The sequence below is a fragment of the Emys orbicularis genome (assembly GCF_028017835.1).
Source record: "Emys orbicularis isolate rEmyOrb1 chromosome 21 unlocalized genomic scaffold, rEmyOrb1.hap1 SUPER_21_unloc_1, whole genome shotgun sequence".
In the NCBI taxonomy this organism is placed as follows: Eukaryota; Metazoa; Chordata; order Testudines; family Emydidae; genus Emys; species Emys orbicularis.
The window spans coordinates 718,373-731,758 of record NW_027045151.1 but is presented as its reverse complement, the minus strand read 5'-3'; the positions used below and the strand labels follow the sequence as shown (position 1 = coordinate 731,758).

The 13,386-nt window shown below is 64.9% G+C and overlaps 2 protein-coding genes across 2 annotated transcripts; both read left to right on the top strand.

The window, feature by feature from the left end:
* The first annotated feature begins 3,181 nt into the window (after nucleotides 1–3,181).
* On the top strand, nucleotides 3,182–6,697 carry ASPDH (aspartate dehydrogenase domain containing). The gene is made up of 7 exons (XM_065423041.1): nucleotides 3,182–3,236; nucleotides 3,525–3,669; nucleotides 4,664–4,748; nucleotides 5,088–5,237; nucleotides 5,575–5,792; nucleotides 6,160–6,317; nucleotides 6,660–6,697. The coding sequence occupies exons 1-7, from the start codon at nucleotides 3,182–3,184 to the stop codon at nucleotides 6,695–6,697; spliced, it is 849 nt and encodes a 282-aa protein (XP_065279113.1).
* A 3,041-nt stretch (nucleotides 6,698–9,738) lies between these two features.
* Nucleotides 9,739–12,276, top strand: JOSD2 (Josephin domain containing 2). Its single transcript, XM_065423017.1, has 4 exons — nucleotides 9,739–9,875; nucleotides 10,047–10,172; nucleotides 10,638–10,832; nucleotides 11,859–12,276. Exons 1-4 carry the CDS (start codon nucleotides 9,739–9,741, stop codon nucleotides 11,956–11,958), a joined length of 558 nt encoding a protein of 185 aa, XP_065279089.1. The 3' UTR covers nucleotides 11,959–12,276.
* The last annotated feature ends 1,110 nt before the right edge of the window (nucleotides 12,277–13,386 follow it).

Here is a 13,386-nt window from a genome sequence, read left to right as displayed (position 1 = left end):
CGCTGGCAGGGCCGGTGTGTGTGTGTGTGATTGTGCGCTGGCAGGGACGGTGTGTGTGTGTGTGTGTGTGTGTGTGTGATTGTGCGCTGGCAGGGACGGTGTGTGTGTGTGTATGTGTGTGTGATTGTGCGCTGGCAGGGCTGGCGTGTGTGTGTGTGATTGTGCGCTGGCAGGGCCGGGGTGTGTGTGTGTATGTGTGTGTGTGATTGTGCGCTGGTAGGGCCGGCGTGTGTGTGTGTGATTGTGCGCTGGCAGGGACGGTGTGTGTGTGTGTGTGTGTGATTGCACGCTGGCAGGGCCGGCGTGTGTGTGTGTGATTGCACGCTGGCAGGGCCGGCGTGTGTGTGTGTGATTGTGTGCTGGCAGGGACGGTGTGTGTGTGTGTATGTGTGTGTGTGATTGTGCGCTGGCAGGGGCGGTGTGTGTGTGTGTGTGTGTGTGTGATTGTGCACTGGCAGGGCCGGGGTGTGTGTGTATATGTGTGTGTGTGATTGTGCGCTGGCAGGGCCGGCGTGTGTGTGTGTGTGTGTGTGTGTGTGTGCGCGCGCTGGCAGGGCCGGCGTGTGTGTGTGTGATTGTGCGCTGGCAGGGACGGTGTGTGTGTGTGTGATTGTGCGCTGGCAGGGCCGGCGTGTGTGTGTGTGATTGTGCGCTGGCAGGGCCGGCGTGTGTGTGTGTGATTGTGCGCTGGCAGGGCTGGCGTGTGTGTGTGTATATATGTGTGTGTGTGATTGTGCGCTGGCAGGGCCGGCGTGTGTGTGTGTGATTGTGTGCTGGCAGGGACGGTGTGTGTGTGTGTATGTGTGTGTGTGATTGTGCGCTGGCAGGGGCGGTGTGTGTGTGTGTATGTGTGTGTGTGATTGTGTGCTGGCAGGGCCGGCGTGTGTGTGTGTGATTGTGTGCTGGCAGGGACGGTGTGTGTGTGTGTATGTGTGTGTGTGATTGTGCGCTGGCAGGGGCGGTGTGTGTGTTTATGTGTGTGTGTGATTGTGCGCTGGCAGGGACGGTGTGTGTGTGTGTGTGTGTGTGTGTGTGTGTGTGTGATTGCGCGCTGGCAGGGCCGGCGTGTGTGTGTGTGATTGTGCGCTGGCAGGGCCGGCGTGTGTGTGTGTGTGTGTGTGTGTGCGCTGGCAGGGCCGGCGTGTGTGTGTGTGATTGTGCGCTGGCAGGGACGGGGTGTGTGTGTGTGTGTGTGTGATTGTGCGCTGGCAGGGACGGTGTGTGTGTGTGTATGTGTGTGTGATTGTGCACTGGCAGGGCCGGCGTGTGTGTGTGTGATTGTGCGCTGGCAGGGCCGGCGTGTGTGTGTGTGTGATTGTGTGCTGGCAGGGACAGTGTGTGTGTATATATGTGTGTGTGTGATTGTGCGCTGGCAGGGCCGGCGTGTGTGTGTGTGATTGTGCGCTGGCAGGGCTGGCGTGTGTGTGCGTATATATGTGTGTGTGTGATTGTGCGTTGGCAGGGCCGGCGTGTGTGTGTGTGATTGTGTGCTGGCAGGGACGGTGTGTGTGTGTGTATGTGTGTGTGTGATTGTGCGCTGGCAGGGGCGGTGTGTGTGTGTGTATGTGTGTGTGTGATTGTGTGCTGGCAGGGCCGGCGTGTGTGTGTGTGATTGTGTGCTGGCAGGGACGGTGTGTGTGTGTGTATGTGTGTGTGTGATTGTGCGCTGGCAGGGGCGGTGTGTGTGTGTATGTGTGTGTGTGATTGTGCGCTGGCAGGGACGGTGTGTGTGTGTGTGTGTGTGTGTATGTGTGTGTGTGTGATTGCGCGCTGGCAGGGCCGGCGTGTGTGTGTGTGATTGTGCGCTGGCAGGGACGGGGTGTGTGTGTGTGTGTGTGTGATTGTGCACTGGCAGGGCCGGCGTGTGTGTGTGTGATTGTGTGCTGGCAGGGACGGTGTGTGTGTGTGTATGTGTGTGTGTGTGTGCGCTGGCAGGGCCGGCGTGTGTGTGTGTGTGTGTGTGTGTGTGTGCGCTGGCAGGGCCGGTGTGTGTGTGTGTGATTGTGCGCTGGCAGGGCCGGCGTGTGTGTGTGTGTGATTGTGCGCTGGCAGGGCCGGGGTGTGTGTGTGTGTGTGTGATTGCACGCTGGCAGGGCCGGCGTGTGTGTGTGTGATTGCACGCTGGCAGGGCCGGCGTGTGTGTGTGTGATTGTGTGCTGGCAGGGACGGTGTGTGTGTGTGTATGTGTGTGTGTGATTGTGCGCTGGCAGGGGCGGTGTGTGTGTGTGTATGTGTGTGTGTGATTGTGCGCTGGCAGGGCCGGCGTGTGTGTGTGTATGTGTGTGTGTAATTGTGCGCTGGCAGGGCCGGCGTGTGTGTGTGTGTGTGTGTGATTGTGCGCTGGCAGGGACGGTGTGTGTGTGTGTGCGTGTGTGTGTGATTGTGCACTGGCAGGGCCGGCGTGTGTGTGTGTGTGTGATTGTGCGCTGGCAGGGACGGGGTGTGTGTGTGTGTGTGTGTGTTTGTGTGATTGTGCGTTGGCAGGGCCGGCGCGTGTGTGTGTGTGTGTGTGTGTGTGTGTGATTGTGCGCTGGCAGGGACGGGGTGTGTGTGTGTGTGTGTGTGTGTGTGTGTGTGTGTGATTGTGCGCTGGCAGAGACGGGGTGTGTGTGTGTGTGTGTGCGCACACTGCACCCGCGCCCCATCGGGAAGTCTGAGCCACTGGAAGGCGTCGCAGGCACCAGGACACCGAAGGCGGCTGCACCCCACAAAGGGTTAAACGCTCCGGGTTGACCATTAACTTCTCCCAAGGGCGAGTGGGACCGAAGGTCGTTGGGGCCCAGGATTCGGGGTGGGGAGGGGGGCAGCCCCGATCCGTGTATGGGCCAGATGGACAGACAGCGCGATGGGGCGGGGGCGGGGGGGGGGCGGCAGAGCGACGGGTGTGCCTGGGGATAGACTGATGTTGTAGTAGCCGTGTTGGCCCTGCAGAGGTGGGGAAGGGACCCTGTCCTGGTGGCCCGGCATTGGGACCTGTCATCCCCCCCCCCCCGCCACCCCGAGCCAGCCCCACCCTGACTGTGTCGCGCGCTGTGCTCTGCTGGGACTGGCGTGAATGGGCGGCCGTGCATTGGGCCCCGGCGTCCCTCCCCCTCCCCAAACAGTGACACCCCGCTCTGTGGGGCCGGTGTGACGCTCCCCGCTTGCCCTTGTGTCTCGGCCCAGGGGCGAGCAGGCCAGGATGTCCGAGCGGCCGGCCAGGCGGAAGGTCGGGATCGTGGGCTTTGGACATTTGGGTATGTTGTAACCCCCCCTGCCCCCCGCCAATTGCTTCCCAAGGGGATTGAGGCTCACCCGGGGCTGGGGGCTGGACTGGGGGGGCTGGAACGGCAGTGGGGAGGGAAAGACAGGCGGGATGGCGTTATGGGCAGCACCACCACACCTGCTGCAAGAATTCTGGGCCTGGTGGGGGGCAGCTCCCCCCCCCAACCCGAGGGGCCTTGTCCTGGTGGATGGGGGGGGAGTTGGGGGTACGGACGTCTGGGGTTCCCAGCCATGTCGGTCAGGCCCCCGCCTCGCCCTAGGCCAGTATCTGGTGCGGAGACTCCAGGACGAGGGACCCCGGCACGGCCTGGAACTCGCCTTCGTCTGGAACCGCGATGCGGGGAAGCTGCAGGGGAAGGTGCCGGCTTCCCTCCAGCTGCAGGACCTGGCCCGGTTCCCCGAGCGGTGAGTGCTCCCCCCGCCCCCCCCCAGCTGCAGGACCTGGCCCGGTTCCCCGAGCGGTGAGTGCTCCCCCCGCCCCCCCCCAGCTGCAGGACCTGGCCCGGTTCCCCGAGCGGTGAGTGCTCCCCCCGCCCCCCCCAGCTGCAGGACCTGGCCCGGTTCCCCGAGCGGTGAGCGCTTCCCGCCCCCCCCAGCTGCAGGACCTGGCCCGGTTCCCCGAGCGGTGAGCGCTTCCCGCCCCCCCCAGCTGCAGGACCTGGCCCGGTTCCCCGAGCGGTGAGTGCTCCCCCCGCCCCGCCCAGCTGCAGGACCTGGCCCGGTTCCCCGAGCGGTGAGTGCTCCCCCCGCCCCCCCCCAGCTGCAGGACCTGGCCCGGTTCCCCGAGCGGTGAGTGCTCCCCCCGCCCCCCCCAGCTGCAGGACCTGGCCCGGTTCCCCGAGCGGTGAGTGCTCCCCCCGCCCCCCCCAGCTGCAGGACCTGGCCCGGTTCCCCGAGCGGTGAGTGCTTCCCGACCCCCCCCCCAGCTGCAGGACCTGGCCCGGTTCCCCGAGCGGTGAGTGCTCCCCCCGCCCCCCCCAGCTGCAGGACCTGGCCCGGTTCCCCGAGCGGTGAGTGCTTCCCGACCCCCCCCCCCAGCTGCAGGACCTGGCCCGGTTCCCAGAGCGGTGAGCGCTTCCCGACCCCCCCCCAGCTGCAGGACCTGGCCTGGTTCCCCGAAGGGTGAGTGCTCCCCCCGCCCCCCCCAGCTGCAGGACCTGGCCCGGTTCCCCGAGCGGTGAGTGCTCCCCCCGCCCCCCCCAGCTGCAGGACCTGGCCCGGTTCCCCGAGCGGTGAGTGCTCCCCCCGCCCCGCCCAGCTGCAGGACCTGGCCCGGTTCAACCCCCCCAGCTGCAGGACCTGGCCCCTGAGACCCTGTGGCTGCTGCTCGAGCCCAGCCCAGCACGGGCAGTGCCAGAGTTAATGTGCCCCCCCCCATCACTGTCTCGTGTCCCTGCAGCGAGGTGGATCTGGTGGTGGAAGTGGCTCATCCCTGCGTGGTCCGGGACCACGGCGCCTCCTTCCTGTCCGGGGCAGACTTCATGGTGAGGGGTCGGAGCGGCAGCATCCCTGGCCGGCAGCGGGTCCCCAGGGGACAAGGCGGCCTGGAGCGGGCACAGCACGGGGCCCTGCCAGGGATGCGGGAACATGAGGGGGCAGGGGGTGGGGGAAGCCCTGGGGCTGTGATGGTGCCGTGTAGGGGATGCCTAGGGGGACGGGGTGGCAGTGGGCAGGGACGTACTCTGCGGGGAGGCGGGTGTGATGTGGGGGTGGCCAAGGGGAGTGAGGGTGCCCCGGTGGGGGGCTGCGGTGTATGTGTGGGGGGGGTCCTGGCTTACAGCATGCAGCTTTCCCGTGACCAGGTTTCTTCCCCCCGACCCCAGGTGGGTTCCCCCACGGCCCTGGCTGACCAGGCCACGGAGATGCGGTTGCGGGAAGCTGTCCGGCGTGGGGGGCACACGCTGTACGTGCCCCGGGGGGCGCTGTGGGGCGGCGAGGACATCCAGCGGATGGATGACAGGGGTGTGCTGCAGGTGGGGGTCTCAGGCCTGCCTGGGGGGAGGGCACGTGGACCCTGGTGTGGGGCGAGGGACAGTGACAAGGAACTGCCTCTGCTCCCCTGGGGAGATATACCTATCTCATAGAACTGGAAGGGACCCCGAAAGGTCATCGAGTCCAGCCCCCTGCCTTCACTAGCAGGACCAAGTACTGATTTTTGCCCCAGATCCCTAAGTTGCCCCCTCAAGGATTGAACTCACAACCCTGGGTTTAGCAGGCCAATGCTCAAACCACTGAGGAAGTGGGGGTGGGCAAGGGGGGGCTGTCCCTGCCCCCCCCCCCCCGGGCTGACTCTCTGACGTCGCTTTCCAGGGCCTGAAGGTGACCATGATCAAGCACCCGGAAAGCTTCCGGCTGGAGGGGGCGCTGAGGGAGCGGCTGGGGGCCGGGCGGGCCGTGCTGTACGAGGGGACCGTGCGGGGTCTCTGCCCGCTGGCCCCCAACAACGTCAACACCATGGCGGCGGCTTGCATGGCCGCCCCCAGCCTGGGCTTCGACGGGGTCCAGGGGTGCCTCATTGCTGACCCTGGGTTAGTGCACTCCCCTCAGTTCCCTGCTCCCTGCACCCCGCGATGCCTGCTTCCTGCATCCCATCCCTGCTCCCTGTACCCCGCTAGTTCCCTGCTCCCTCCGATCCCTGCACCCCTCCCAGTTCCCTGCTCCCTGCAACCCCTAGTTCCCTGCTCCCTGCACCCCCCAGATCCCTGAACCCCCCGATCCCTGCTCCATGCATCCCCCCAATTCCCTGCTCCCTGACCCCCCCCCAGTTCTCTGCTCCCCTCCAGCCAGGTCAGTGCCACTCCCTGCCCTGATCCTTGCACACACACCCCCATGTCTCTTTCCCCCAGCTTGGTCCCCCCCCCCCCCACTGACCTTCCTGCCCTCCTGTCCCCACAGCCTCCCTGACTGGCATGTGGTGGAGGTGGAGGTGACCGGCCCATCCGGCGAGCGCAGGGACCAGGCCTTCACGGTCACCACCAGCCGCAGGAACCCAGCCTCCCCCGGAGCTGTCACCGGGGCGGCAACCTTCCCTTCTTTCTGGAGCAGCCTGCTGGGTAAGTGTGTGTGTGTGTGTGTGGGGGGGCTCTTGGGTGTGTATGGGGGGGCGGGAATCTGCCTGCTGGGACAGACTGAGCCCTGGGGAGAGCGACTCCTGGGGGCCACGACTGTGGGGGGGGGGTTCCCCCAGACCTGGGGAGTGCAGGGGCTGCAGGGACTGACTAACATCTGAGCCAAGGTGTCTTCTGTGTGTGTGGGGGGGGTGAGGTACCCTGGGCTGGGAGCTCTCCATGGGGTAACTGGGTTGCAGGCTGGGGGCTCTCCTGAAGAGGGTGGGTAGGGGGGCCCGGGCCCCACAGATCAGCCCCTCTGACCTCCCCTTCTCATTTCCCCTGCAGCCTGCCAGGGCCACCGAGGGCATGTCGTTTTGTGCTGATGCTGGTTTGGGGCCGGAGGGACCCGGCTGAAGCCAGTGGGGCTGGTAGTGTGTGTTGCTGGAGCGGGGGGGGTCCCCTCTGACTAAGAGATCATTAAAGAGCCGGGTGGCAGGGAGGAAGGGCGGGAAACCTTTCAAACTTGGTCCCAGAGGCATGATGGGGGGTGTAGTTCTTGCTCCCCGGAGCTGAGTGGGCGTCACTGGGTATGTAACCCCCTCCTGCAGAGACTGATGTCGGCTGTTGCTTTTGGATTATGACGGGAACGGTACAGTAGAACCTCAGCATTATGAACACCCGAGTGATGAACTGACCGGTCAACAACACCTAGGGTGACCAGACAGCAAGTGTGAAAAATCGGGACAGGGACGGGGAGGGTAATAGGAGCCTATATAAGAGAGAGACCCCCAAATCCGGACTGTCCCTATAAAATCGGGACATCTGGTCACGCTAACCACACCCCTCCTTGGGAACCGGACGTACGCAGTCATGCAACAGCCGTAGAGACAAACCGACAAATCCAGTACAGTCTTGTGTTAAATGTAAACTACTACAAAAAATAATGGGAAAGTTTAAAAAAAAAAAGAAAGATCTGACGAGGCAAGGAAACTGTTTCTGGGCTTGTTTCATTTAAATTAAGAGGGTTAAAAGCAGCCTTTCCCCCCTTCTTCTACAGAGGAAAGTTTCAAAGCGCTATGAGGTCATAGAATCTCAGGGTTGGAAGGGACCTCAGGAGGTATCTAGTCCAACCCCCTGCTCAAAACAGGACCAATCCCCAGATTTTTACCCCAGATCCCTAAATGGCCCCCTCAAGGATTGAACTCACAACCCTGGGTTGAAGCAGGCCAATGCTCAAACCTCTGACCTATCCCGTTGTAAACTCTGGCAAGAAGCACCCTGTTCAGAGTTACGGCCATTTCAGCGTTACGATCCACCTCTGTTCCCAGGGCGTGCATCCCTGTGAGGTTCTCCTGTAGTTCATTGTAGATTGGTGCACTGCAGGGGGACGGGAGACGGGACGGGGGATGAGACGACACATAGAATGTGTCTGTAGCAGGGAGCCGTCGTTCGTAGGATCCTGTTGCATGCTGGGAGATAAAGTTCACTGCGTTCTGCTGTAAGCTTCCCGTGTGTGGGGCCTGGTGCATGCTGGGAGCTGTACCCGTTGTGGGCAGGAGCGATGGAAACTCCCTAAAAGTGGGGGGCCCACCAGCACCTGAACCGTGCCCCTCCCCCGCGCACCCTTCCCCCAAGACCCCGCCCCCACATCCTCACGCCGCCCCTTCCCCCAAGACTCTGCCCCCACTCGCTCCTCTCCGCCCTCCCCCTGTGCCGCTCGCCCTTATGGACAGTAAAAACGGGAGGGCAAAGCCACGGCCCCCTAGCTCCCCCCGTTCCGCCGCCCCTGATTGTGGGTAACGGGAAGGGTGGGCCGAGGCCTGGCCAAAATAGAGTGACCAGATGTGAAAAATCAGGACAGGGGGTGGGGGGGAATAGGAGTCTATATAAGAAAAAGCCCCAAATGTCGGGACTGTCCCTATAAAATCGGGACATCTGGTGACCCTACGGGATGGGCAGGCCGAGGCCTGGCCCAAAACGAAAGGGCCGCCCCCCTCACACAAGGGGGAGGACCTACAAAGCGCGGACCAGCCCCACTTCATTCCGGGGGGCAGCAAATACCCACCCACACAAATGCCAAGGAATGGGAGTGGGGGGTCAGAGGTTGAAAATCAGGGCTCCGGCTGGGGGGCACGGAGCAGCGAACCCCGACTCGGAAGAGCCGAGGAGAAGCCAGAGGGGAAACTCGGCCTGGAGACGGGGCGCAGCGAGGGATTGAAAACAGATCACTGCCCCGCTTCCTGGCCTGGCGGGGTCGGGAACTGGGGGGCCACCCAGGCCGGAGGCGGGACCCCACCGGGATGGAGGAAACGGGGGGCCGGGGAGCTGTCGTGCCAGGCGCGGGCGGGGTCACTGAGGTCAGTGGTGCATGCTGGGAATGGTCATTTGGGGGGGGGACCCCAGACTGTAACTGTAGCTGTCACTCATAGCACAGTGCATGCTGGGAGCTGCGGGGCCCGGTGCATGCTGGGAGCTGTAGTTTGTGTTGGCGCGATGCATGCCGGGAGATGGGCTGTTCTGGCCCTGGGGCATGCTGGGAGCTGTAGTTCGGGTTGGCGCGAGGCAGGATGGGAGCTGTGATGCTCTGGCCCCGATGCATGCTGGGAGCTGTGCCATTCTGGCCCCAGTGCGTCCTGGGAGCGCACTGCTCTGCCCCCCATTGCATGCTGGGAGCTGTAGTTCGTGTTGGCGCAAGGCATGCTGGGAGCTGTGGTGTGCGGTGCATGCTGGGAGCTGTGCTGCCCTGGCCCCGGTGCATGCTGGGAGCGTGCGGATCTGCCCCTATGCATGCTGGGAGCTACGGGGTTGGGCTGGCCCCGGTGCATGCCGGGAGCTGTAGTTGGTGTTGGCGCAAGGCATGCCGGGAGCTATGCTGCCCTGCCCCCCTGTCATGCTGGGAGCTGTGTTGCTCTGGCCCCGGTGCATGCTGGGCGCTGTGGTGCGCGGTGCATGCCGGGAGCCGTGCGGCCCTGGCCCCGTTGCATGCTGGGAGCTGTTTTGCTCTGGCCCCGGTGCATGCCGGGAGCTGTAGGCCCCGTGCCCCACAGCGTGTGCCCGCTGGCTGCGGGGCGGTCTCAGGCTCTCCGGGCCGGGGGATGAAGGGCCCCCCCGGCTGCAGCAGGAGCCCCAGGGTAGGTGGGGGGGGGCTGCCCTGGGTGGGGGTCCAGGCACGTGCTGCCCCCCCCCACCCGAGGGGGCGGGGCTGCGCCTCTGCCTGGCTGAGGGGTCACTGGGGGGGTCACTGGGGCGGGGGTCTCACCCCGCGGGGACCTGCCTCTGGGGAGTGGGGGGGTGACCCTTGGCTATGGGGGTGTCGCGGCCCCCCCATGGCCTCGCCCCACCTCTCTCGCTCTCTCCTCCGCAGGCAGCCGGGCTCGGGGCCGCGCCGTGAGGCTGCCCCCCCCCCCCCAGGCTGGGGGGCGCGATGTCCGGGGAGCCGGGCGGGGGCCCGGGGGTGTACCACGAACGCCAGCGCCTGGAGCTCTGTGCCGTCCACGCCCTGAACAACGTCCTGCAGGAGCGACGCTTCACCCAGGAGGCGGCCGACGAGATCTGCAAGAGGTAGGGGGCGGGCGGACCCCCCCACTAACCCCCTCCTGCCACCCCATGTCTCCCCCGGTGTTAGCCCCACCCTGCCCCCCACGCTCCCACCCCACCCTTCCCCCCGTGCCGGGCGCTCCTGGCCCCACAGCCGCCCCGGGTCAGTCACTGGGACCCGTCTCTCCCCTCCAGGCTGGCGCCGGACGCCCGGCTGAATCCGCATCGCAGCGTCCTGGGCACGGGCAACTACGACGTCAACGTGATCATGGCGGCTCTGCAGAGCCTGGACTTCGCGGCCATCTGGTGGGACAAGCGCCGGTGAGAGGGAGGAAGGGAGGGAGGCGGCGGGTGGCGTCCGAGGGGCAGGAACGGGCAGGCTGGGGCAGACCCCGACCTGTCCGATAGCAGGGCGCTTAAAGGCTCTTGGGGCCGTGCGTGACCCCAGCCTGGCTCCTGCTGGCGCTGAGAGTTGGGTGACCAGCCGGCAAGTGTGAAAAATCGGGACGGGGGTGGGGGGGTTATAGGCACCTATATAAGACAAAGCCCCAAATTGGGACTGTCCCTATAAAATTGGGACATCTGGTCACCCTAGCTGAGAGGCCGACGTCTGCCCTGAAATACCCTGGGCTTGGAGAATGCTCCCTGCCGCCCCGGTGCCTCTCCTTGTCCGTCTGCCTTCCCCTCCCCGCTGCGTATCCACCCATCGTGTCCCCCTCTGGCTGTTTCTCTGGAGCTACCCCTCCAGCCCGTTGGTCTCGGTGTAACTGCCCCCCCCGCCGACAGGCCCCTGGAGCACCTGGCGCTAAGCCGGGTGCACGGCTTCATCGTGAACGTGCCCTCCAACGTGTCCCTGGGCTTCGTGTCGCTGCCCGTGCGGCGTAAGCACTGGATCGCCGTGCGCCAGGTGGGAGGCACCTACTACAACCTGGACTCCAAGCTGAAGGCCCCGGCCTGCGTCGGCGGAGAGGGGGAGCTCAGGTGTGGGGGACGGGCAGGGGGTGGGGAGTGGCGCTCTGGTGGGTGAGAGGTGGGGGGTGAGTGAACAGTTTAACACTGTTGTGAAAAAAAAAACCAACCTCCTTCTGGGCTGTATCAGCAGGAGCGTTGTAAGCCAGACACGAGAAGTGATTCTTCTGCTCTGCTCCGCCCTGATACGGTCTCAGCTGGAGGATTGGGTCCTGTTCTGGGCGCCGCGTTGCAGAAGAGATGGGGACAAATTGGAGCAAGTCCAGAGACGAGCTACAAACATGAGGAAAAGTCTAGAAAACATGAGCTATGGGGGAAGATTGAAGAAAGGGGGTTTGTTTAGTGTGGAGAAGAGAAGCCGGAGAGGGGACGGGAGAACAGTTTGCAAGTACAGAAAAAGGTGTTACAAGGAGGAGGGAGAAAAATGGTTAACGTCTGAGGACAGGACAAGAAGCAATGGGCATAAATTGCAGCAAGGGAGGTTTAGGTTGGACATTAGAAAAAACGTCCCGTCAGGCTGGTTAAGCCCTGGAATAAATGACCGAGGGAGGTGGTGGAATCTCCGTCATTGGGGATTGTTAAGAGCAGGTTGGACAAACCCCTGTCAGGGACGGTCTAGAGAATATTTAGTCCTGCTGTGAGTGCAGGGGACTGGACTGGAGACTTCGCGAGGTCCCTTCCAGCCCTATGGTGCTATGTGGGGGGATAGGGGGGACCAGCAGGGGGCAGGGCTCGGAGAGCTGGTATATAGGGGGCAGTGAGTGTGTGTGGGGGGAGCTCAGGTCTGGGGCAGGGGTGGCCGGAGTACAGAGGGCAGAGCTGAGGTGCGGGGGATTGGAGGGGGGGTAGGGGGTTGTACAGGGGGTGGGCCGTAGGGGTATATGGCTGAGGGGGCCGTAGGGGTGTATGGACCAGGGGGCCGTAGGGGTGTATGGACCAGGGGGCCGTGCAGGGCAGGAGCGTGGCGAGATGTGTAACATGGGGGTGCAAAGCAGGGGCTGCTCTGACCCCCCCCCATCTCCTTGTCCCTCCCCCCAGGGCTTTCCTGCAGCAGTTCCTGTCCCAGGGTCCCTGCGAGGTGCTGCTGGTCGTGTCCCGGGCCGTGGAGGAATCTGGCGGCTGGTTGAACCCAGAGTGACGCCGCAGATATCAAAGATCCCGACTGTTCGTAGCAGCCTCGCCGGGGGGGCAGGACCCACACGCTGAATCCGGCTTAGTCACAGCCCCCCCCGGCGCTGGCATCAGATACCCCACCCCGCCTGCCCTGAGGAGTGCACGGCTCTGGGCGTGCTGCTCTCACTCCACTGGGGGGCCCTTCACCCCATGGCCCCTGGAGCTGGAGGCGGCACCGGGGGGCCACAGGGGAACCTGGCTTAGGGTGCCCGGCCCCGTCTCCCTGCTGGGATCCGGCTCCGCTGCAAGTGCTTGCGAAGTTTATGATAAAGGACACTACGCTACCGCTGCCTTGGTGTGATTGCCTGGGGTGGGGACGGCGCCGGGGAGGAAACTGAGGGCAGCGCAGGGGGTGGGAACAAGGGCTGGGGGGCACCCAGCTCAGACGTTGGGACGCCTGGGTTCTATTCCGCTCAGGTGCAGACAGGTCCCGCCCACTCCCCGCACACACCCGCTTCCAGCCCCGGGGAAGGGTCCCAGCTCCCTGCCCCCCTCCCTGACTCAGTGAACCCCCCGGGGAAGATGGTGCCTGCGTTGCAGGTTGGAGCCTCCTGGCGATTGTGCTTTCACCACTGGGGAGGTGTGTGTGTGTGTGTGGGGGCGGGGGGGATTGGGGCTGGGCTCCGGCTGGGGCCAGGGCAGTCCCTGGGGTCCCCGGGGCATTATCTTGGCTGCAGGGCTTCATTTGTAATGGAAGCGGTTCTGGGGCTCAAGCAATTTTTTTTTTTTATTTTTATAACTGCCACGGCCAGGCCCGGAGGCGCCGGGGGGCTCGGACCAGCCAGGCCCGGAGGCGCCGGGGGGCTCGGAACGGCCGGGCCCGGAGGCGCCGGGGGGCTCGGAACGACCAGGCCCGGAGGCGCCGGGGGGCTCGGAACGGCCAAGCCCGGAGGCGCCGGGGGGCTCGGAACGGCCGGGCCCAGAGGCGCCGGGGGGCTCGGAACGGCCGGGCCCGGAGGTGCCGGGCCTCAGCCCTGGCACAGATTAAGCGCCGCATAGCAGCCTATGTGGTCTGCGGGTGCTTCGTGCCTGGGCTTGGGGGTTACGTGACCGGGCGGCGTGGGCACTGGCTGAGCATTGGGCGATACGGGCATGCACGCTGGAGACAGGTTTTCGTGTACGCGTGGGCGCTGGCTGGGTGTGGCGAGCGCCTGGCTGTTCGGGGGCGGAAGGTGTGTGTTTGGGGGCTGGGTGCAGGTGCCGGCTGCGTGTGCCAGGCATGTGGCGGCGTGTGCCCGGTCCTCGTCTCTCACCCCTCCGCGCGCGCAGGTGCTTGGGAGCAGCTGGGAGCGGGAGCCGCTTTTGGGGTCAGCCCGTCCCTGTCTCCGAGGAGGGCTCTGCTGAGCTGGGGAGGAGGGCCCACCCCACCCCCCCCCGCACCTGCGGCAGCGTC

What these genes read in the sequence shown, in the direction of transcription:
- JOSD2 (XM_065423017.1), top strand. Translation starts at nt 9,739, where the DNA reads ATGTCCGGGGAGCCGGGCGGGGGCCCGGGGGTGTACCACGAACGCCAG. An exon ending in GCCGACGAGATCTGCAAGAG is followed by an intron (nt 9,876 to 10,046) that starts GTAGGGGGCGGG and finishes TCTCCCCTCCAG; the next exon opens with GCTGGCGCCGGACGCCCGGC. An exon ending in GGCGGAGAGGGGGAGCTCAG is followed by an intron (nt 10,833 to 11,858) that starts GTGTGGGGGACG and finishes CCCTCCCCCCAG; the next exon opens with GGCTTTCCTGCAGCAGTTCC.
- ASPDH (XM_065423041.1), top strand. Translation starts at nt 3,182, where the DNA reads ATGTCCGAGCGGCCGGCCAGGCGGAAGGTCGGGATCGTGGGCTTTGGA. An exon ending in TGTCCGGGGCAGACTTCATG is followed by an intron (nt 4,749 to 5,087) that starts GTGAGGGGTCGG and finishes CCCCGACCCCAG; the next exon opens with GTGGGTTCCCCCACGGCCCT. An exon ending in ATGACAGGGGTGTGCTGCAG is followed by an intron (nt 5,238 to 5,574) that starts GTGGGGGTCTCA and finishes GTCGCTTTCCAG; the next exon opens with GGCCTGAAGGTGACCATGAT.